This window comes from Mesocricetus auratus, unplaced genomic scaffold, assembly GCF_017639785.1.
Source record: "Mesocricetus auratus isolate SY011 unplaced genomic scaffold, BCM_Maur_2.0 Super-Scaffold_100007, whole genome shotgun sequence".
Lineage (NCBI taxonomy): Eukaryota > Metazoa > Chordata > Mammalia > Rodentia > Cricetidae > Mesocricetus > Mesocricetus auratus.
The window spans coordinates 85314275-85338266 of record NW_024429191.1 but is presented as its reverse complement, the minus strand read 5'-3'; the positions used below and the strand labels follow the sequence as shown (position 1 = coordinate 85338266).

The 23992-nt window shown below is 47.0% G+C and overlaps 1 protein-coding gene across 2 annotated transcripts in view; it reads left to right on the top strand.

Annotated features, from left to right (window-relative positions):
* Prkca (protein kinase C alpha) overlaps window positions 1-23992 on the top strand; it is a 380485-nt gene that overhangs the window by 330911 nt on the left and 25582 nt on the right. For both annotated transcript variants that reach the window (XM_005069988.4, XM_040749986.1), the window contains exons 10-14: window positions 2059-2232; window positions 4845-4936; window positions 7658-7720; window positions 8588-8726; window positions 21609-21689. In XM_005069988.4, coding sequence (XP_005070045.1) covers window positions 2059-2232; window positions 4845-4936; window positions 7658-7720; window positions 8588-8726; window positions 21609-21689 — 549 coding nt within the window. The remainder of the gene's footprint in view (window positions 1-2058; window positions 2233-4844; window positions 4937-7657; window positions 7721-8587; window positions 8727-21608; window positions 21690-23992) is intronic.

Here is a 23992-nt window from a genome sequence, read left to right as displayed (position 1 = left end):
TACACATGTGGTCCCTCAGTGTACTTACATGCAAGTATGTGCGTGTGCACACAAACACACACACACTGTAACCCAAAAAGCTACAGAAAGTTCATGGTGTCCCCATCTCCCAGTGTTCAGACTAAAAGGCATGCTCCAAAATGCTAGTAGAATGATTAATTTTCACAACTGAAAATCGAACGTGAACTTGCCCTAAGCCTGGGTGATCACCATATTGAGGCCCTACAATGGGGCCGTGTGGACTTTAGTCTGTGCTTCGCTTGGCCTCTGTGGCCCTAAACCTTGTGACATACCCATGAACTAATAGTGAGCCTGCCTTTTTCTTTGTGTTCTTGGTCTTCAAGGTTGCAAAGGTTACATTCTACTCTCAGAATGTTTCCAGAAAACATGAATATGGATAATTCCAGACTAATCACATTAAAGAATATTAAATATTCCCATTATCAGGCAAAACAGCAACTTTGTATATTAATATCCTACACCGTCTGCAAACTTGGATACTTTTAAAAAAGGAATATGAATGCTGAAGGAATTTTAACTTGTTGGATCTTGCAGTATTTGAAAATCCAAATATAAAGTTTATGTTAGCCAGCTTTCTGTAACTATATTGAATTACCCAAGGCCATTTATTTATCCAGAGAAAAGGTTTGTTTTGGCTCATGGTTTCAGTTCATGATTGCTCCTATTATTTTTAACCTTTTGCAAGATAGTACATCATGGCAGGAATGTATGCTGGAACAAACTGCATCATCATTTAATCAACCAGAGAACAAAATAAGAACAGAAGATGACCCTGGTCCCTCAGCACCCTTCAAGGACATTGCATACCCCCCAATGACCTAAGGACCTGTGATAGTTACCTTTCATTGTCAATTGAATATATCCTAGAATCTCTTGGAAATGGAGTCTCAATGAAGCATTGTCTACATTGGTTTGGACTATGGGAACGTGCATGGGGGATTGTCATACTTAGTGGATATGGAGACATCAAGCTCACTGTAAGAAGCACCATTCCCTAGGCAGGGTGTGCCTAACTGCTCAAGAGTGAGCTGAGCACAAGCATGGGAGCAAGAGAGCATGTATATATTCATGTCTCTGCTCTTGACCGTGGCTGTCATGTGACTAGCTGTTTCACATTCCTGCCTTGACTTCTCCACAATGTTGGCCTATAAACTTGGAATTGTGCTGAGCTGAACTCAAGAAAGCCAGTAACAGAGTGGGAGGACTGATGACCAAAGGGATTAAGACTGGGCTGATTTAACCCCCAGAAACAGCTGACCTGACAAAGGTTAACTCTTGAATCCCAGGTATCAGCCTGGGAATCCAGCATGGAACTGATCAAGACCCCCTGACTGGGGGTGTCAGTGAGGAGGCCTAGGTAATCTATTGAGCCTTGGGCAGCAGATCAGTACCCATCACGAGTATACACACGGACTTTGGACTCCCATCCAACAATGTGAGGTGCACTCTCACCCTGAACTCTTGGGGAAGGGTCTAGGCCCTGCCCTATATGAAATGAGGACACCCCCATGGAGGGCCTCACCCTCCCTGTGGAAATTAGGGGATAATGGGGGGCTGGGGGGAGGGCACAGGAGGAGGGGAGGGAAAGGGAGAGGGACCTGGAACTGACTTGTGAAGCAACCTTGTTTCTTACCTAAATTTAAACTGAAAAATAAAAAAACTTGGAATTGTATACTGAAATAAATCCTTTCCCCCTTAAGTTAATTAAATTTTTCTGGTCAGTGTATGTTATCACAGCAACAGAACTGAAGCTAGAACAGACCTTAGCTCCTGCAGGGTCTCCCCCTCCCCACGATTGCCAGGGTCTCCCACCTCCCGCTATTGCCACACCAGGGACCAAGACTTCTACTCGTGGGCTTTAAGTACTGCTGCCCACAATGAAACCATATGAAAATGTCTTAGTATTTTTTCATCTCTCACTCACAGACTTGCACCCACTGTTGCTGAACTGTCTCCTGCCCTTGTCCCTCACAACCTCCGCTCCTGCTCCCAGACATCTGCCCACCAGTGTTGAGCCTTCTCTCCTTCTCTCCGCAGGTGATGCTGGCTGACAGGAAGGGGACAGAGGAACTGTATGCCATCAAAATCCTGAAGAAGGACGTGGTGATCCAGGATGACGATGTGGAGTGCACCATGGTGGAGAAGCGGGTCCTGGCCCTGCTGGACAAGCCCCCGTTCCTGACGCAGCTGCACTCCTGCTTCCAGACAGTGGTGAGACAATGGCTTCTCTCTCACACCCTCTTTCCTGGAGGCTGGGTCACGGCATCAAGACCTCCTCATCCTGATAGCTGAATTCAGTTTCCTTTGGAGACGGGCCGCCACTGCTCACCCTTCATTCCAGCAGCATTTACATTCTATTAGCTATAAGTAATCTAGAGGTGATTTGGAGTCAGTAGGCACGTGTGCATGGATTACATACAAATACTAAGCCTCTTTAAATAAGGGGCTTGCACATGGGCGGATCTGGGTGTTCATTAGGGTCCTAGAAGTGACTGTATAGAAGAGGTCTTCATGCAAGCCCTATGTTAAGATTTACACAACACAGCCATAGATTCACAGCCCTGCCTCCTTCTTTAGCAAACCAGGCTAGCCTCAAACTCAGAGATCTGCCTTTCTCTGCTTCCCAGGTGCTGTGATTAAAAGTGTGTACCACCATGCCTGGCCAGCCCTATTTTTAAAGACCACTGATCCAGCTGCCAGGCACAGCATTAGAATACCAAGATACTCCATTTCCTAAAGAGTGTCCCTGTATAATGAATGACACATCAGGAGTAGCAAGCTATGCCCTGTCCTGCAGCCCATGAGCTGTGAAAAAATTGCAAGAAATAAATCCAAGTTATAATATTTCCTGGCATGTGAAATTCAGACTTTAGTGTCTGTAAGTCACCTTCTAAGGAGAAAGCCATATCCATCCTCTTCCCTGTCACCTGCAGCCACATCCCCACTGTGATGAGTTCCAAGATGAGTTCCAAGAGACATGCAAAACCTGTATCTACTATCTGACCCTTTTCAGGAAAAAAAAAGTCCGTATAAAAACCCTAATAACTGTGACTTTTGTCACAGAGTAAAATTAAAAGAAAACAAAATGTTCCTATCACCAAGGCACTGTGGGGCTTTCCATTCACCACAGAAACATACACATTAAGATACACTACAATAAGTTGGGCATGATGGTGCACGCCTTTAATCCCAGCACTCAGGAAGCAGAGGCAGGCGGATCTCTGCCAAGGCCAGCATGGTCTACAAAGTGAGTTCTAGGACAGCCAGGACTGTTACACAGAGAAGCCCTATCTCAATAAATAAATAAATAAATAAATAAATATATGTGCACCGCAACGTGACAGGGCAGACAGGTGCTCTCCACCTCCAAGCCCCCTTTTAAATGAGGTACAGTTGTCAGGCCTCACTCCTCCAACAGCCACCATCATCTATCATCTCATTTATAGCTAGCTGTCCTATGGTCAGAAATGGATCCTTGATTATGTCCCTCTTTTAAAATCTTGGAAAACACCCTAAATGCCTTTGGATGGGCAGAGTCTCAAAATGGGGCATCCCTACAGGCACGGCTTGTGCGGAGGATGCAGAGCCAGCATTGGCCACCGTGTGTCAGCCTCGCGCTGATCAGCTGATCACTTGGTCAGCTCCTGCCCCAGTACTCCCCACCCCCCAACCCCACTCCCCCCAACATACACACACACACACACACACACACACACACACACACACACACACACACAGCTCTCCTGGAGCACCAGAGAATGCCAGTGGCAAGGTAGAAGGAAGAACTGAGTCTCAACCCTGTTTTGTGACCCAGCAGACACTAGTGCAGCTCCAGAAAGTTGCAGAGCAAAGAAATGGAGATGTCGGTAAACACGGAGTGGAGCTCCTGACACCACTCCCGGCGGCAGCTCTCCCTCCCCAAGCTCAGTAACCTCTGCAAAAGTGGGGAGTTTTCTAGACTCGAGCAGAGGTGAGCTTTTACCATGCTCTTGTGCTGTTGGTTATTTCCTCATTAAATTCCCTGCTCTCTCCCATCTGCCCCAGCATAATGTCCTCATAAATATGCAGACGCACTTGGCTCCGTGATTTATGCCCTCCGTGGAACCAGCATTTAGCATACCAGTGACAGAAAATTTTTATAAAAAGGCAATATTTGAACACATTATGGAGGCAAAAGAACATTGATTAAAATTTCCATTTATGGTGCTCCCCTCCCCCCACTAAATATCATTAGGTTTGTGTAATTTATCAGTTCAACCTAGCCCAAGAGATGTATTTTCAGAAGCATCCATGTTACTTCATTAGCACAGCATACCTCCTAGATGTCACAAGCCAGATTTTACACATGGGCACCATCGATAACACAGGTTAAGCTGAAATGATGGGCCCATGTGGCATCTTCATACCATCGCTAGCTTAGAGATATATTATCTCTACTGGGGGCCCTTACAGTAATAAGATGCATATTAAACTGGGAAACAGGCATGTTCTCAGACACTAGCTTAGAGATATATTATCTGTGTGGGGCATGAGGGGGGCCTGGGATGAATGAAGCCCTTACAGTAATAAGGCTCATATGAAACCAGGAAGCAGGCATGTTCTCAGTCAGCTGTCACCTACGGGTGATTAAAGGACATTACCATTCCCAAGGCCCCATGCCATAGGGTGAGTTATGTATCCCCCACCATCACCGGGAAGAGATTGGAAAGAGTGCCCAGCAGAGCATATATACCAAGTGCCGCCCCATACTTGCTCATGAGAAAGCAAAGCAGACCAGCTCTGCTGGGGAGTAGCCCTACTCACTTGTGAACCTTGGTCTACAGGACCGGCTATACTTCGTCATGGAATATGTCAACGGTGGGGACCTCATGTACCACATTCAGCAAGTAGGGAAATTTAAGGAGCCCCAAGCAGTGTGAGTACTTTTTTATTTTTATTAATATTGTGGGTTGATTTTTTTTGGTTTGTTTTGTCTTGTTTTGTTTTGCTTGAGTCCTATAATAGACAGCCTAATACTCCCAACTGGGAACTCCTGAATAAAATGTCCAGGGTGACTCTACTCACTTGAATCTAAGCATTGAAACTTCCCAGAGTAGCAGACACACAGACAGGACTCATGTATAACGGATATTTCTAAGGACCAGTTGATTCTGTTCTCAGCAAATTGGACATGTTTGTGCCCGCCCTCTCCATCACCTACTATCACCCCGTAATCAGACTACTTCGCCATTCATTGAGTGGATGGTGATTCACACTCATATGTATGCATCCAGTAAGCGTACAAAAGGCATGTGAGGCCCGGTCCTTGGGGAGTCCACACCCTCACATGGCATTTGGAAAAGCCACCCAACTGTTCTTAACACGTCGCTGAAACTGTGCAAGTGTACCGAGGGTACCACTAATACCCCAGAACTGGAGAGTGGGAAGAACGTTAACTGGGGAACACTCAATCCAGAGCTGAGGGGCGTCGTCCAAGAAAAGGATGAGAAGGGATGGAAGCCAAGTCCAGGGAGCGAGCGGCCTGCAGCTCAGGTGATGTGAGGTGGGGAGGGCTAGGTGGAGGGTACAGAGCCTGCTGGGAGCGTAGCTGAGAAAGGAGCAGAGAGAGGGGCTTGATCTCATGGAAGGTCCCACAGAGCCCCCTGCCTGAGGGAAGATGACAAAGATGATGGGGCTGGCGCAAGGGACCTGTGGGAACCTTCAGGGAAGAAGAGTCCTTTATCACTAACGAACATTCTAGAAGAGGAAAAGGAAAAGTTGGTGACTTGGGCAAGAGAAGGAAACCCTTAAAGTGTTGTTCTCAGGCTGGGGTGAGGGCAGCTGTCAAGGAGGAAGGATCCCAAGGGGCCAATCAGAAGCTTATCCTGCATCATCACACTGGGATGCTCCTTGCCTATGGGAATACAGGAGCAGAGAAATGGGTCCCAGCTGGAAATGGAGGAGTCATCTGCAGGGTGCAGGAGGGGACATGGACCATGGGAGGAGTCATCCTCAGGGTGTGGGGGGACATGGACCATGGGAGGAGTCATCGGCAGGGTGCAGGAGGGGACATGGACCATGGGCGGAGTCATCCTCAGGGTGTGGGAGGGGACATGGACCATGGGAGGAGTCATCCGCAGGGTGTGGGAGGGGACATGGACCATGGGAGGAGTCATCCGCAGGGTGTGGGAGGGGACATGGACCATGGGAGGAGTCATCCTCAGGGTGCAGGAGGGGACATGGACCATGGGAGGAGTCATCCACAGGGTGCGGGAGGGGACAGGGTCTCACATCCAGGGAGTCTGCTACTTAAACAGAAGCAAACTGATCAGAGAGCTGGTTTCCATACCTAGACTCGGAGGCATAGTGGAGTGGGCCTGACCCATTAGTCAGCAAATGGGAATGGGGTTGGGGACCTCTGTGATCTGAAACATAGAGGAATCCAGGGCCTGTGCGGGATAATCTGCTCTAGAAAGATTAACTGCAGGCACACAGGGAGCTCTTTAATCGCAAGCTTTAAAAACCATCAAGGGGGCTTTTTCTGCTTTTATTTCTACTAAGAAACAAATGCATTTTTACACCTGCCCTTATCCCCTCATTATACATCACAGAACTTTAAGACGCTCGCATCGTAAAATAAAGCTCAAAAGCCCAGAGCCAGAAAAGTAGAGGTAGCAGGACCTTATGTCACCAAGGCACTGGATGGCACCCTGTCTAATACCCTTCCATTCCGTTTGTGCTACAGAAAAGTTTAAAAAAATATATATAGGAAACATGAAAACAACACAAACATCACCTGTGATTCTATCTCTCCTCTCCCTATCCCCCCAACCCCTCCCCCGCCACCAGCCCCTAGAGGCACCCCCACTAAGAACTTGGTCTTCAGATTTTCTCCACTCCACAGCTACTGCGATTATTTTAACCCTCCGGGTTTAATTACCCAGGCCTGGACTTGTGGCTCCATGGACTTCCAAGGCTCCCCAGTGCTGTGTAAATTTTAAAACATTATTCTGCATTTAATCTGCGTTCCAGATATTAACCTATTAATGATTTTGAAGTGATGGAAATGGCTGTTTTTATTATGAATTATTTAGAAGGGCAAACTCAGGCATGAATCATGGCGTGTGGCCCATTTATTCCACCCAGCACTTCACCAAATGAATAAAGTAGCTAGAGCACTTGGCAGCCCAGGCTTTGTCTTCTGGGAGTGGTTACCTTCTCAGACGCCGAAATCGACTTCATCCACGTGTTGGAGAATTGAAACTTTCCCCACTCAGCCACACTCCTGACACAGGGGAGTCACACAAGTATTCACTCCTTGAATTGTCATACCAGAAATGATTGTGTGGGGAGTAAATGAGCTGCTCACTTTCCACAGACAACGAAAATAAGTCTTTCTCATTGGAGTGACGGAGAGACAGGCAGAGCTAGCTGTGGAAAGTACATGTGCAGGGCGACCTCAGAGAGTTCTAGAGTGGGTCTCTCTCTCTCTCTCTCTCTCTCTCTCTCTCTCTCTCTCTCTCTCTCTCTCTCTCTCTCTCTCTCTCTCTCTCTGTATGTGTATGTGTGTCTCATATCTCTCTGATGATCAAATGTAAGTCAAAGAAGTATCAGAAAGCCCGAAACCCAGATGTCTGAAGTACACTTTCTTCTGCAGATTCTACGCAGCAGAGATCTCCATCGGACTGTTCTTTCTCCACAAAAGAGGAATCATTTACAGGTGTGTCTCAGAGCTCTTCCTGCAGCAGGACGGTAGAGGGGTTTGGGAACCTCTGTGGGCAGGGGACTGATTCTGTGATGGGGACTTCAGATGTGGAGTCCACAGCTCCTCAGGAATGCAGACTTGCTGAGACTCATCTGGCCCTGCAGCCTCGGGGCAAACCAGAGTCACTTTGTGATTTCGAGACTCAGAGATGTTACATGTCTCCTTTCTGTTCGTCACATTTTCTGCTCTCCTGACAGCACTTCCTCTGCCTTTCATTTGTATGGAGGACAGAGAGCAGCAGAAGCTGGACTGCCATTCTAGATTGCCATTCTAGCCAGTCAGCAGGAGAAGAGCATGGGAAGCTGGGGAGAGAGGGAAGCAGGCACTGCTGAATTAAATGCTTTGGGGTTGCAACGAAAGTGTGGTACCAGAAAAGAAAATGTCTTGAATAATTAAGAAAACATTGGCTCAGGCAGGATAGGGGAGATATGGAAGACAGAGCTACATGGAAGGTAGCTCTAAGCCTGTCATTTGGGATACCTAGATGTGTGTGTGTCTTTATCTCCACCTGTGTGTAGGATATTAATAAATCATCTGCCTGGAATCTCTCCCCAAACCTGATCATTTGGAATCCCTGGATTTGTAGCCACAAACATGACTGAGAATCAGTAATTCAACCATTTATCATTCACTTGGCATTTAAATACATACCTACAGTGTCCCAGGCTCTGGAGAAAGAAAGACGCAGTAATTCCTTGGTGTCTGGTCTCCAGAGACTTGTCCTGCAAGTGCCACTGAGATGGCAGCTGGGCAAGGATCCTTCGTTTTCACCAGCTGCAAGCAAATTAAGTCATGTCATGACGGTCACCTGCTTCCTTGCAGGGATCTGAAGCTGGACAATGTCATGCTAGATTCGGAAGGACATATCAAGATCGCTGATTTTGGGATGTGCAAGGAACACATGATGGATGGAGTCACGACTAGGACCTTCTGTGGGACTCCTGATTACATTGCCCCAGAGGTAAGGGTCCCAAGGTATTTTAAATCTACAAACACATGCCCTCTAGAGAATATAAGGTCACAGAGTAAACTAAATGCAAACAGGGAAAAAGAAACAGACATGCCCATCTCACATAGCAAAGCTGTGTCCTATTTCCTGGAACTTCTGGCTTTGTTCTCTGTACCTGTGAGACAGTTGCTTGATAAACTGTTTATCTTGCATGCCTGTGGTCAAAGTAATTTCAGAGACACTGGAACTGGGGGAATTTGCTTGCATATACAATCTGCCTGTAAATGTCGAGTGAGAAGGTAGTCACCATCGTGGTTCTTGGCATCTTTGGAGTAATGAGGACTCTAACCACATGGTGTTCAGATTCTAATCTAGGAAGATGCAGTTGATGGGGTTAAAAAAGCATGGTTGGTTCCATCATTTGTGTATGTAGTAGGGCCGTAGCCCTGGCTTCTGCTATGCCTGAGCTCTTAGTGTTTCTTTCTACCTTCCACACAGCAACAGCATCTTCTGATTGCTGTGAATTTTCCAACTCCAACCCTCTTTTTCGCACAACAGCTCCTGTGATTATCATACCCTCAAATAGTCTGTATTGGTCTCCATATCTCTAGACCTCAAGTTGCATCTGGAAAAATCTTTACTGTGGAAGATTATATCCACAGGTTCTGAGGATTCAAACCTGGACATCTTTGGGGAAGACCTTCTGTTGCACATAATCATTTTGAGGACACTTTTTACTAGCAAACACACTTAAGCACATTCCGGACATACTTTGGGAATTTGGGAACTCTTCACACAGAGAGAATGTTGCGGATACCCTGGTTTCTGAAGCCTCCATTTTTCAGTTCTGTGATGAGCAGCAACCACTGCATGTGGCCTAGCGTGCACCAGGCACTTGGAACCCCAACCCACCCTTAGTCCTCAAAGCAAATCCCTTGAGAGAGGTTATCATCAGGCCTCCCTTCACATGAAGTGGCTAAGGCCGAAGAAATATGTCTAGTGCTAAATAGCTAAGAAATGCTGTAGACTGAGTTTCTGTCCTACTCTGTCCTGCAGCCATTCAGTCCCAAATAAACACACAGCTTTATATTAATTATAAGCTGTTTGGCCTATTGCTCAGGCTTATTACTATCAGATTCTTACCACTTAAATGAACCCATCATTTTTATCTATGTTTAGCCACATGGCTTGGTACCTTTTTTCAGTAAGGCATTCTCATTTTGGTTCCTCTGCATCCATCTCTGCCTTCCTCTTCCCAGAATTCTCCTAGTCTGGTAGCCCCACCTATACCTCCTGCCAGGCTACTGGCCAATCAGTGTTTTTATTAAACCAATACAAGTGACAAATCTTTACAGTCATCAAGAACATTATCCCACATCAAAATGCTAGAATTAGGCACTGATCCCACATTCAAGCTGTCCCCATGATGTCTACACCACTCCCATTGAGCAAGCATCTCATGTGCACAGACTGCACTCTTACCTCTTTCCTTGGAACAGGGTCCTGCTGCATAGTCCAGTGTCAACTTGACACAGTCTAGAATCCCCTAGTATGTGGTTCTCAACCTTCCTAATTCTGCAACCCTTTTATACAATTCCTCATGTTGTAATGGCCCCTAACCATAATATTATTTTGTGGCTACTTCAGAACTGTAATTTTGATACTGTATGAACTGGAGTGTGAATATCTGATATGTGACCCCTGTTGGGGGTCGTGACTCACAGGTTGGGAACCATTGCCCTAGGAAGAGCTTCTCAATGAGGGATTGTTTAGTTCTGGTTGTGCTGTGGGCATGCCCATGGAAGTTTATCTTGGTATGTTGTTTGACATGGAAAGACCCAATCCGTGGTGGGTGGTCCTGTTCTCTAGGTTTGGGTCCTGGGCTATATGAGAGTGGAGAAGACAAGCCAACTACCAGACATGCGTGCATCCATTCTCTGCTGTTCACTGTGCACGTGTCTCTTGTTTCAAGTTCCTGCTGCCTCCACTTCCAACAGTGACAGACTGGAACCTGGAACTCTGCTAAAATAAGTTCTTTCTCCCCAAGCTGCTTTTTGTGGCAACAACAAATCAGGAAAGCAGAACACCCAGGCTGCTTGCTTCCTTACCCCTCCCCTGCCCCGTGCTGTGAGTACAGACAGGGCCACCATGCCCAGCCCTGGCTTCCTTACCCCTTCCCTGCCCATGCTGTGAGTACAGCCTTGGGCCACCAGGCCCAGCCCTGGCTCACACTAGAAACTCTCTGTGCTAAGTGTGATACCCCCGGGGCCCCTGCCCTTTAGTGCTGACAGCTCAGGAGAAGAGACATTCTTGGAGCCACAAGCTATGTTCAGTTTTTTCTCACTGACCCGTTGACTCTCACGGAAAACATAGGCAATGCAGCCTGGGGAAAATCAGTTGTCTCACCGGCAATGCAGCCTGGGGAAAATCAGTTGTCTCACCGGTTCTCTTCCGAGACTCTAGACATCTGACATACATGGCCCCAAGAATATTTAGTGTTTTGGGAAAAATCAAATGGGTTCAAGGTTTCAGAAGTTGCTCAAAGGTTAAACTAATTCTATCATCTATGTAAATCTTCCTGTCAGGCAGAAGCAAAATAATTATCTTAGATGGCATTTTCCCTAATAGGTGAAGCAAAGATTGAAATATTTATGGCTATTTGTTCAAAAACCTTGAAATCAATTCATGCTGTAGCATCTCCCTAATGAGTAAAGATGGGTCAAGGTGAAAAATGTCACTCACAGATATGACTTGAGAGTAAAGATGAAAAGCCACAGAAGGGGTACTATCAGAAAATAATTTTAGAGGACGCATAAAGGCTCTCCTTGCTCCAACATACCAAGAATTGTCAGCAAGAGTCCTTGAGAAGACTTGTCACAAGTCACACACTTCTCTACCGACTCTTAAGTGCCAGTCTGAGAGGCAGGATTCAGAGTCCAGAGCATCATCTGAGATGACCAGGCTCTTGTGTCATAGAACAAAGAGTTAGACCAGGGACACACTGCTATTGATAGACCTCGCAACCATTTACTGAGAAAGAGAGGAGCTCTAGAGAATGAAGTAATTCAGAAAACTGGGAAAAGCCCAAAGCTCAGAGGCCACCAGGACCACAAGAGTCTCATGAGTCTTTACTCTCCCTCTTCGAAAGTCAGCTACACAGCCCCCTCCCTCTTCGATGCTTGTAGATCCTGGGACGATTTCCCTCACAGATATTGTATCATCATTTGGAGCCACACTAGGAGGGATCTCCTATCTTTCTCCCATGAGTTTCCCTCCTGTCAGTCTTGATGGCTTGCCTGGGAGAAAGGTGATTTAAAATGCCTACCTCACCAGTGTTGTCCTGTGACTTACCCAGGATCATACACCTGGTTACAGGCAAAGTTAGATGTGGATGTGAACCCTAAACCTCCTGACCCCAGAGCCCATACATTTTTTTTTCATGTGTTACATTGTCTCTAGGGTCATGGGAGAAAAGCTATTTAAAATGAGCATTCAGGGACTGGGGCGATGGCTGAGTGGGTGAAGTGCCTGTTGTTCAAGCATACAGACCTGAGTTCAGACCCCCAGCACCTGTGTGAAAGCCAAACACGATAGCACACTTCCATGATGCTAGTGATGAAGGGACAGAAACGGGGATCCTGGGGACTTTCAGGTTAGCTAGTCTAACTGTGTGTCTGAACTCTAGGTTCAGTGAGAAAGCCTGAGTCAATAATATGGAGCGAGATTCAGGACCAGTGTTGACCTCTGATTCCACAGACACACACAGACACACACACACACACACACACACACACACACACACACACACACAGTGGTGGAGGAATGAGTAATAAACACTTGTTTAGCATAATGTTTTTATTGATTATTTGGGAATTTCATATTCCCTTCCCAGTCCTTCCAGGTCCACCCCGCCACCCTGGTGACCTCCCACAAGGAAAGGCTGTGAGGAGGTATAGACAATTAAAAGAAAAAATTAAAAATCTCAGTGAGAAAACAGCTCTCGCGGTCTTTGCAGCCAAGCAGTCAGGCAGTAAATTGGCACTTGGCTAACAGAGAGAGGCGAATGAGAAATGAGAGTAAAGCCAAGCGGCAGCCCCGGCAAGCCTCCTCCAGCCGCCACGGACCGTGGGCCCCACGCCTGGGCTTAAGAAGAAAAAGCAAGTGCTTGATTAAAGAAAGAAAATGATAAAGCCAGCGAGGCTCTCTTTCTATCAGGGACCAGTTTCTCTCTCTCTGCGGGGTCATGGTCCAGAGACTCCGGCTCTGAACGGAAATGAATCTGTGTTCTCCCTCAGAGCAACACTTACAAGAGCCAAACTCAGGCTCTCCATTGGTGTCCTCCTTAAGTTGTGTGACTCTCCTCCAGACGTCTGTGAACTGGGCAGGGTACACGACCTCATGTGTTTTACCGCCTGCCTGCAACTCTTCATCTCCTAATTCCCCAGCCTCAGAGCCTCTCCCCTCTGCCACCTCCTCTGTAGCCTTGCTACCATCTATGCTCTTGTACCCTAGAAGACAGAGTGCCTCTTCGTCCCCTACTGTCCCCTCCCAGTGGCATTCAGAAAGAACCAGGTCCCGGTAGATTATCTGTGTTGATGACTGCCTGTTACATCCCAGACCATTTGCTGTTTGATCTGGTCACTGAGTCTATTTAGTGAATAAGGGAATGATACAGAGATTTGGTTCATTTTTCTCAAGGCCCCAGTGGGCCTGGGTGTTGTAGCCAGGCCTAGGCTGCTTTCCCCTGCAGTGCCTGTTGTCCTGAGAGGAAGAGAGTTGCAGTTTCCGCCTCAGATGACACCCTGAGCTCACAACACACCCCCACATAAGCCTGTGAGCTGTTCCCACAGGCACAGCTCATTTCCAATGCCCAGAGGACATTCTGTTGTTCCCTCCAGGTACTCAGGGACCTACATTAATTGGCTCTTCATTTAGAGATTTATTTGAATCCTGTGAAAATGGGTCAGGAATTTCCGAGCTGTATTTCTCCTCTTCCTCTGTGAAATTGCCTAAGTAACGGTGGGGAGGAAGTGGGTGTCTTAAGAGCCAACATTTTATTCATTTCCTGGTGTGGTCCTCTTCCTCACACCTGGTGCCTCATTTAATTCCCACACCCATCCACTAGTGCTCTGAGCTTCGTTGTGCTTTCCCAGGAAAAGGAGACTAGGGGAGGGGCAGCGGTCTAGCCAAGGCTCACCAGTAGCAAGAGGGCCAATGAGCAGCCCCTTCTCCACGCACGTCCCTCCCTGATCTTCCTAAACACATCTCCAAAGAACTGCCGGACATGAGCCTTCACAGCTCTGGGAAGTCTTCATTCCAACTAAAAAGCTCTTTCGGACACAAACCTCATCCCTAACTCTCTCTGGAGCCTTTAGTTTGTACGTAGTTACTGTTCTGAAATGCAGTGAACATTTTGAGTGGTTCCCTGAGCTTCAAAGGGAGTTCCTGTGCTGGTCCTGCAGGGGAATGCTGGGCTATGAATCCCAAAAGGCAGATGCTGCCCAGGTCCATGGAGGAGCCCCCTGTAGAGAAGCTAGAGAGATCATGGCAATGCATTTGATTCCAGACTCGTTGGTTTCTGCCCTGTGCAGCCCTGTGCAATCTTGACAGACCTATTCAGCTTCAGACTTTTGTATTCCTTCCTGTTTGCTAGGCCCTTGCTATAACTCTGCTCTTTTAAGAATTTAGTGTGACTGCCAGGTGTTGGTGGTGCACGCCTTCAATCCCAGCACTCGGGAGGCAGAGGCAAGCGGATCTCTGTGGGTTCAAAGCCAGCCTGGTCTACAGAGCAAGTTCCAGGACAGCCTCCAAAACAATACAGAGAAACCCTGTCTCGAAACAAGCAAACAAACAAAAAGAATTTAGTGTAACATCTGTTAAGGGGGGGGCGGTCTCAAAGTACAGCTTTCAGGACCAAGTGTGACTTACATGAGCTTGCCCTGGCTCAGAAGAAGCAGTCAACCCACATCTATTGCTTGTCTGTTCCTTCCATTCTGCCTAGTGTAACCAACTCAAAACTTAATGGTGGTGTGAGCATGCGCACAGAGACCAGAGGAAGACATCTGGAGCCTTGCTTTATCACTACTGGATTTATGCCCTTGCAAGATCCCTCACCAAACCTGGAGCTAGGCTAGTGACCAGCGATTCCCAACAATCCTCCTGCCCATGCTCCCACAGCACTAGAGTTGTGGGCACATACAAGGCCATCCTCAAGTTTTTGTGCAGGGGCTGAGGGTAAAACTAGGATCCTCATGCTGTCACAGCAAGTGTCCTTCCCTTTGGATGAGAAGATGATTCCCATCCAAATAGACACAGATACTTCCTGTTCTCTTCATCATGGACAGAAGCATCATTTTTGTCTTAATAGAAAATATATTTTCTGTATTTTCAAGTCTGGTCACAGCCATCATTCTTACATAATGCATTTCTTCCTCTGGAGATTACAGATATTTCTCATATAATATTCTAATATCTGTCATCATAGATATTACATTTCTGAGTATTCATTTCACATCTGTCTCCCCAGCTAGAGCCATTATTCCTGATGTCTAGCAGAATGCCCACCCTAAAGACAAGACCTAAAGCCATAAATGGTGATAGATGGATGAAGAAGTTGGGAGGTATCATTTTAACAGGAACTCATCCCAATTGCTTGAAGGCAAATTGTGTGTGTGTGTGTGTATGTATGCATATATATATGTGTGTATGTATATATATATGTGTGTATATGTGTGTATGTGTGCGTATGTATGTATGTGTGTATGTATGTATATATGTGTGTGTATGTGTGTATATGTATGTATATATGTGTGTATATATGTGTGTGTATGTGTGCGTATGTATGTGTGTATGTATGTGTGTATGTGTATGTATTTATGTGTGTATGTATGTGTATCTATATCTTTTGTAGTCACTTCCATGCTCTAAGTAGTGTCTGAGACACAGCTAGAATTTATTGAGGGACTGAATTGAAAGGGTTAACGTTAGTTTCAATGTCCAAGTGGCAATCATCATTTCAGCATGTTCACTCAGTGGGTGTTTTGAGGAACTGCCCTCCTCTTCTCCCTTGAGCCAGGCTGACTTTATTGCCCTGAGTACCTTTCACCCACATGCCTGGGTACAGGGTCCTAAATCTGATGCCAGGCACTGTGGGTGGCATGTTGGCCTGTGTTGCAGTTACCTGACATGAGCACACTTGAGTGTGCACAATTTCTACCACATACCTACCAGGCAGAGGCTGGGATTCCAGGATCCTGGCTGGGGAAAGCCAGCATTGTAAACAACTGCCCCAAGGACCCGTAGCCCCCACCCAAGTGGCAGAGCTGGTCCCCAGCATTTGCACGAGGAGCCCTCTCACCAGTATGTTTCCTACTGAGTGCTGGGCTCCGATGGGTCACTGGAGTGGAGTTTCATTGGGAAACCTGACCCTTGCCCTGCTGCAGGGACTCCTGTGTGTCACCTTCTAGTCTCAGGCCTGGTACAGCCAAAGGGGACAGTCAGGAGCCCTGAGGACTTTCCTAACCTCACAGATTGACAAGCCTGGAAATGTCACTTTTCTGTTCTTAGGTTTATGTTTCTTTCCAGAACACTTTTTATAGCATCTCCAAGCTCTTCCCTATCTTAGCATCCCAGCAGGCCTGAGGCCCCTGCCCCCTTTTTTCCTGTTTTTTTTTTTTAACTTTTTTTATTCCAATATATTTTTATTTAAATTAGAAACATGCTTGCTTCACATGTCAATTCCAGCTCCCTCTCCCACCACTGTTCCCTTGCCCCTCCACCAGCCCCCCCAGCCCTCCCCACCCAATCCCCCTACCATTCCCCAGGGAGGGTGAGGCCCTCCATGGGGGATTTTTCTGTGTTGCTTTGGAGCCTGTCCTGGAACTCACTCTGTAGACCAGGCTGGCCTCAAACTCACAGAGATCTGCCTGCCTCTGCCTCCTGAGTGCTGGGATCAAAGGTGGACACCACCACTGCCTGAGGCCCTTTTAAGTTATACACAGGAGTCCAGCTGGCCTATGAAGGGGGGTTGACTCTGATCTACTCAATGCTCTAATAAAGCCTTATGTTTCCAGTTTCCACCCAGTGCTGAGTGAGCTTTTGTTTTTTTGTTTGTTTGTTTGTTTGTTTGTTTTGGTTTTTTGAGACAGGGTTTCTCTGTATTGTTTTGGAGCCTGTCCTGGAACTCACTCGGTAGACCAGGCTTGGTCTCGAACTCACAGAGATCCACCTGCCTCTGTCTCCCGAGTGCTGGGATTAAAGGTGTGTGCCACCACTGCCCGGCTGAGTGAGCTCTTGATGCTGGTGCAGAGATGGGTCCTCTGTGGTGGGCTACCTTTTGTTTCCTTGAGGATAAAACCAGCACTCGGGAGGCAGAGGCAGGTGGATCTCTGTGAGTTCTAGGCCAGCCTGGTCTACAGAGCAAGTTCCAGGGCAGTCTCCAAAGCTACACAGAGAAACCCTGTCTCAAAAACCAAATAATAATGATGATGATGATGATGATGATAATTCACACTCTGCGGAATTACAGGGCCCATAGGAGAGTGCCAGAAGCCTGGAGGGCAGGGTGGTTTCCCAGCTGTTTGGTCCCTATTGGGTCTTTGACTAAGCTTTAGAATGAACCACCTCTACCAAGCTGGCTTTCCCAAGAGATGTCTAGGAAACCACCCTCAGCCAAGACAACCAGCATATTAAAATGGCCAAAAGTGAGGCCATCTGATGACCAAGGATCATGTCCAGCCTTGCCACTTCCTAGCTGTATAACCATGAGCAAGCTACACAGCCTCTATCTACCTCAGTTCCTCATCTTTGAAATAGGCCTCAGAAGGTCTAGATGAATTAACAGATAAAGACCTTAGCCTGTGGTGGTAATGTTGGTCATAGTCCTTGTTACTTACAGTATGGTCCCACAGTGCCCCCAGTCTCTCCCATATCTGACCTGTCAGAAGTAAGACATCGACTAAAGGGTCAACTATTCTGGGATGCCTTTAAGCCAGTAGCTTTGGCAGATGGGAGAAGGCTGGGTGGCCTTCAACCGATGGTCTTCTGGTAGCCTTCACTGGGCCCATTGGTCTAATGGGAAATGAGAAGCCACCCCCTCCCTGGTCCTTTCATGCCCTGGTCCTGTGCCCATTCTGGAAGAAAGCCTATTCATACCCCACTTTTAAAAGACAGGCAACCATTTGTAACATCCTGACAGTCCCCCAAGCAATTGGCTCATATACATATAATCACAGTGATCATAGTGACAAAGAGCTGTAAAAGGAGTGACAGAGGCCCCGGTCTGGGTCTGTCTTCAAAGCCAAAGTTCAACCTCCCATGTGTTACAGGGAAACCCGCCAACTCTAGACCTTCTTGCCAAGCTGGCCTCCTTTTGTGAGCTGCCCCATTATGGGAAGCCAAATTGCCATGGCAGCCCCTGGCCCCAGGCCTCGGCATATCAGGCAGCCCAAGCTTGGCTGGAAGCCTCCCTTGGCCCACAAGTGCCAGAGGCACCTGCATCTGTCCCCATTGGTAACAGACCCAAGAAACCCTCATAGCTGTTGTTCTGTGCTTTCTGAACCTAGTCTTCAGCTCAGAGCTGGACCCCTGAGGCCAATGTGAGCCAGAGAACCTGAGTGAATGGTAGAGACAGACAGACTCTGAGGGCCCAGAACCATCAGCACCCAATGGAAATGTGCGAATCACAGCTGCACTTAGCAGTGATGTTTTTAATGGTCACAAAAGAAACAAATGAAATTGATTTTGTTACATCTTATTTAACCCAGTATGCCCAAATTTCACACTTAGAAATATCTCAGTTGAGAATGGCCGTATCTTGTATGTTTAGAAAACACATGGCCGATGGCCACTGGACAGCATGTCTCTAGATAGCACCACAGATCTGTGGGTCTGACCACCTGTCTTCAGGAAGGGCTCCCTAGGACCGCTTCCCTTTCACCCTGGAGTTTTTGTTCATTAGCGATCTTTACCCAGAGTCACAGATCCCTGAGGGAAAGTGTGCTTTCCTGTGGAAAGGAAGTTCGGGCGCTGAGGTTGCACACAGTGCCCTGGAACTGAGATCATCTGGTGTGCAAGCCCAGGGTGGCACTGATGAACTTCTCCAGGAGGGAGTGCTTGGGCTACCTTCCAAATGCCACCTTCGGCACGGCCATGCTCCATGTGACTGTAAGCTGGTGCTGATCAGGCAGCCCCGCGGGGCCAGCAATGCCGAGGGTAGCAGAAAAGCCATCGGCATCTGACACTCTGCCTTTGTACACCTCGGAGAAGGAAGGGGGCGTTGTCAGCAGGGGCGGGGGGGGGGGGGCTTACTGCTTCAGATAGAGAGGGGTGAGCTGGGGCTGAGTGGTGGGGGGAAGGGGATAACAACTCCGTAGGTGGCTGTGACCTTTAGGAGTCGTAGGGCAGTCTGAACAGAAACTGGATTCCCACACCCTCTGACAGCTCTCTAGAATGAGACATGACTTAGCACCGTGCAAACACAGGAGTCTGGCTGATGGAACTGCTCAGGTATTCATGGCATATAGAATATGAAATAAACGGTTGCCATGCATGGTGACTTGTGCTAATATCCCGGCACTGGGGAGGCTGTGAGTTGGAGGCCAGCCTGAGCTGCAGAGTAGCCAGACCCTGAAATGAAGCCCAAATTCCTCATTTATCCAGCTACCTCCTGGGTTCACCATCAGCTCCGTGGGACGGTAACATAGATTACAGGAACTGACTTTGTATGTTGAAGGGAGCAATTTATGCAACTATTTTCCAAATATTATTAAACCACTATAAACCATTGGAAATTATTTCAGGTCCCTTTACTTCTAACACCCTTTGATAAAATTTTATCAAGTCCAGCATAGATATATTTGAAAGCCACAAAATTCTCTTTTAAAAATATGAGCCAGCATTCAGAAACCACTTAATCACTGAGTGGATTTCACAAGTCTGTTAGCTTTGTGAGCCTCAGTTTTCTCATCTATAAAATGGGAATAGCCATGTCTCCATCGTGTGGCACAAAACGATGCATGTAAAATATCCCACATGTAGTAGTTCAGTGAGTGGACTCTCGCTCTCTGAAGAGGGCTTTTATTGCTCTGTATTTGGTCCAGACAGGTTTTGAAGAAAAGGTGAGGTGTAGCAATTTGTTCGCAGTGGTGTAACTGAGTCTAGTCACTAATGTCTCCGTCACTTGCCACTGGGGACGTCTGCTCACTGCTGGCAAGCAGAGGTCAGGCCACCGTCCTCCATCCAGACCCTGAGTATTCAGAATCACAGCGTGGCGGCAGACAGCCGAGCCTGGAGCTGCCGCAGCCAGGACGTCAAATGTCACTTCTTCTCTCCACCCATTACCCAGAAGCTTTTCTACTTAAAAGTTTACATCTTGAACCATCAAAGGGTATACACTAAACAAAACATAAGACATTGATGAATTGTGATGAGTACTTCTAAAAATTAAAACAGAGGATGCATATCCTTAAGATATAAAGAACTTTCGCCAAGAAATAAAAAGAATGACCCTGTAGTCTGGGTGAAGGTGGGGATCTTGTCCTTTCTACAGTGTATCCCTAGCACTTCCCACCGTCCCCCAAGAATGAATGGATGGGCCAGTCGGTCAGGGTAATCAGGCAGCTTACTAAAAAGAGAAACACAGGTGTCTAATTCCATGTGGATAAAATGAAAATAGAAAGACTATTGAAATATCATTTTCAGTCATCAAATTGGCATTTTGGGAAACAATGGTAGCAAGTGCTGCTGGTGAGAATTCAAGGACACGGATTCACTCTTTTGCTGCCGATCGAGCAGGATGCATTGTGCTGCCCCACAATCAATCTGAGTGTATCCAAAGCTTTACTTCCGAAGCGAAAAGAACTGCTTTGACCCAAAAATTCTGCTCATAGGAATTTGTTTTGTTGAAATAATCAAAGGTTTTTTGCATAGATGCTCCTGGCCTACTATTTTTCAAAGTGTTGTATTGTGAATTCTTTGCCTGCACACATGTCTGTGTACCACTCATGTACCTGGTGCCCACTGAGAACAAAAAAGGATGTGAGATACCCTGGCACTGGAATTGCAAACATTTGTGAGCACCCTGTGAATGCCTGAGTCTCTGCAAGAGCAACAAGTGCTCTTAACCGAGCCATCTCTCCAGGTCCCCGTGCTCTGTTGTTGAATAAATAACTATATGGTAACAGGCTGGCATGATCCTATCTGTAAATTTTCTTACTAGTTAATTCTTATTGAGAATAACAGCCATCAGGGATAAATCAGTAGGAATTAACTTACTGCACATCAATGTGCTATTCCAAAACTAACCATTATAGCCATTCAAAAGTATATGATTTCTCTTGGTGTTACTTTTTAAAGATCTATTTATTTTATGTGTGTGTGACCCTGAGTGTATATATGTGCACCACCTACATGCAGGTGCCTGCAGAGGCCAGAAAGGGCATCAGATCCCTTGGAACTGGAATTTCAGACGATTCTAACCACCCAAAGTGGGTTCTGGGGGCCAAGCCTAGGTCCTCTGCAAGAGCATTAAGTGCTCATAATCCCTGAGCCTTCTCTCCAGCTCCCTCTTGTGTTTTTTAACCATTAAATCCAACTCACTGTCTATTTTTCACCACCAGAGAATAAGTAGATCTTTAGACAGTCAGTGACATCTCTAAGTGAATCCAGAAGAGGAAACCCGAAACAAGATTTGGGTGGTGTCTCCTGAAGTGGCAGTTCTCAGTGTACCCCCTTTGAAGGTACACTGTCCCTCTGTGTCAAAATCGAGGCTGGATTTACCACTACCTCATTTGGAAGAGCTGTGTTTACATGCCTGCCTACTTGACTCGACCTCTCTCCTGACAGGAGCTCTTTGAGTTACTGGGACGTGTAACTGATGTGTTTGTTTCCACACAGATAATTGCTTACCAGCCATATGGAAAATCCGTGGACTGGTGGGCATACGGTGTGCTGCTGTATGAGATGCTGGCTGGGCAGGTAATGTTTTACTGCATGTTTGCATTTATTTGTTGCTGTTGCATGTGATGTGACTTCCTTTCGACAGGCAGTGATGACAGGAGCATAGTGCACTGGGGCTCCAAGTCCCTGACCCAGGGAGAGAGGGAGAAAATATCTGAAGAGCAGATGATAATCTCCTGATCATAAAAACTCCACATGGACACGGTAGCCACCATGCTGGAGTGTGGAAATGGTAGCCACCGTGTTTTGCACCCTGCAAACTGATGATAGCAGTGGCCACTGTGAGTTTTCTGGGATCTCAGAACTGGGATTAGGTTGTAGTTCCCTACAAGCCAGTCAACAGAAATCATCCCAGCCGTTGATTATGACTTAGTATTAAAGAAAGCAATGAAAGCCCCTTCCTGTCCCCTCCTTTCTCTGTGTTGGCAATGAAGTATCCTTTTCACCCAAGCCCAGCAAGGTTGAACTTCCTGTTATAAAAAGGCAAGTAAGATTTCACTTTAGACATGACTTTTATCTGAGAACCAAGTGCACTGCCTAGCATGGCACTAACTCATGCAATGGCTTCAACTTCTGGGTCACAGCAACACATCCTGACTGCTTTAGTAAACAACCCCCACATCTCAGTGGCTGCCTCCCCATCCCCTGGTCCTCTGTACCCAGCAGAGGTGTCGGATGAGGAAGATGACTCTGATCCAAAGTCATTTAAGAATTCAAGGACAGCTTTCTCCTGTCCTTTCTCTCTGCTGTGGTTGGGGGGTCTCAGAACTCTCCACTGACACACCTCATTTCAGCCAGTGATGAAGAGAGAGTGGTGGAGACAGTAACAGGGAACCTTCTAGAGCTGGGCCTAAGTGGCAGCAGTCACCCCTACCTATGTGGCACAGGCCACTTGACTCTCCCCAGCTGTAGAGAGGGCTAGGATGCTGAGCTGTCTGAGAGCTTGGCTGAAAGCAGTGGGTTTGGTGAAGCCTTGAAGGCTCTCTGACTTTATTCTTCGTCACTGTTCCATTGCTGTGATAAGGCATCATGGCCAAGGCAACTTATAAAAGAAAGAGTTCAATTTGGGGCTTACAGTTCCAGAGGATTAGAGTCCCTGACCATCATGATGGGGTGCATGGCAACAGGCAGACAGGCAGGCATGGTGCAGGAGTAGTAGTTGAGAGCTTACATCATTTCCTACAAGTAAAAGGCAGAGAGAGCTAACTAGGAATGGGAAAGCCCACCCCCAGTGTCACACCTTCTCCTACAAGGCCACAGCTCCCAATCCTTCCCAAGTAGTTCCACCAACTGGGAGCCAAATAGTCAAACATAGGAGCCTATGGGGGCTTTCTCATTTGGATCACCACAACAACTCTGTGGTTGGCTTTTTTTAATTGCTAGAACTCTGAGCTAGTGCTGAGGACCTTGACCTTAGAGCCAAGAATCTTAATAATGAAGAATGCACAGAAGTACCCATGCTGAGTGCAGACATATATACTTCTGGGGAGAAAATGCCCACCATTTTGAGATGGTACATTCATCCATCGCCATAATTTGTTTGCACACTGAATGCTTCCTCTGTACAGTGAGGACAAAATGGACAGAAGCCCTTACCTTCATGCAGCTCACAGCTTAGAGAAGGAAAGAGATAATATACTAACTAGATAAGGACAGTATGCATTAGTGATACACTGAGAGGAAAGAAACCAAGGGAAGTCACCAGTGAGGCTGGAGCACAGAAAACAGTGAGAGATCTGGCCGTGTGAACACAGTTGTCATCTCAAGACTTCTACTCTAGGACAGGAGGCCTGTCCTTTATGTCTCTGGAAACACTTAAAATTTTTTTTAGCTATTGAAGAATACCTACATTTGGTCAGTGCCCTCTGTTAAGATATGAATGATATAGAAAGAATGGTTTGTTTGTTTATTCAAGCCCCCCCCCCATTTGAGCATGCCTCCTCCGTGAAATGTCTCAGTGCATAAACACAGAAGAGCAGGTTATACAGGCTCACTGTCCCATGGCACACAGATGGGAAGCATGGGTTACCCGTGTCCCATGGCACACAGATGGGATGCATGGGTTACCCGTGTCCCATGGGTTATTCGTGCTTGAAGTCAGTTTCTCCCCTTGAAAAATTTTGACAACAAAATTTGTCTGTGCATTGCCAGCCGCCCGGGAGCCTTGATGACCATGTAGGCCCCTCCTTGCTCCTGAGTGTTGAGATCTCAAACCCAGGAAACAAACCCTGCCTTCATTACAAGTAGTCACTCTGCGGACACCAGCCAGGGCACTCCATTCCCCAAGAGCGTCCAGGCCTTGACTCCTGGTCAGCTGACAG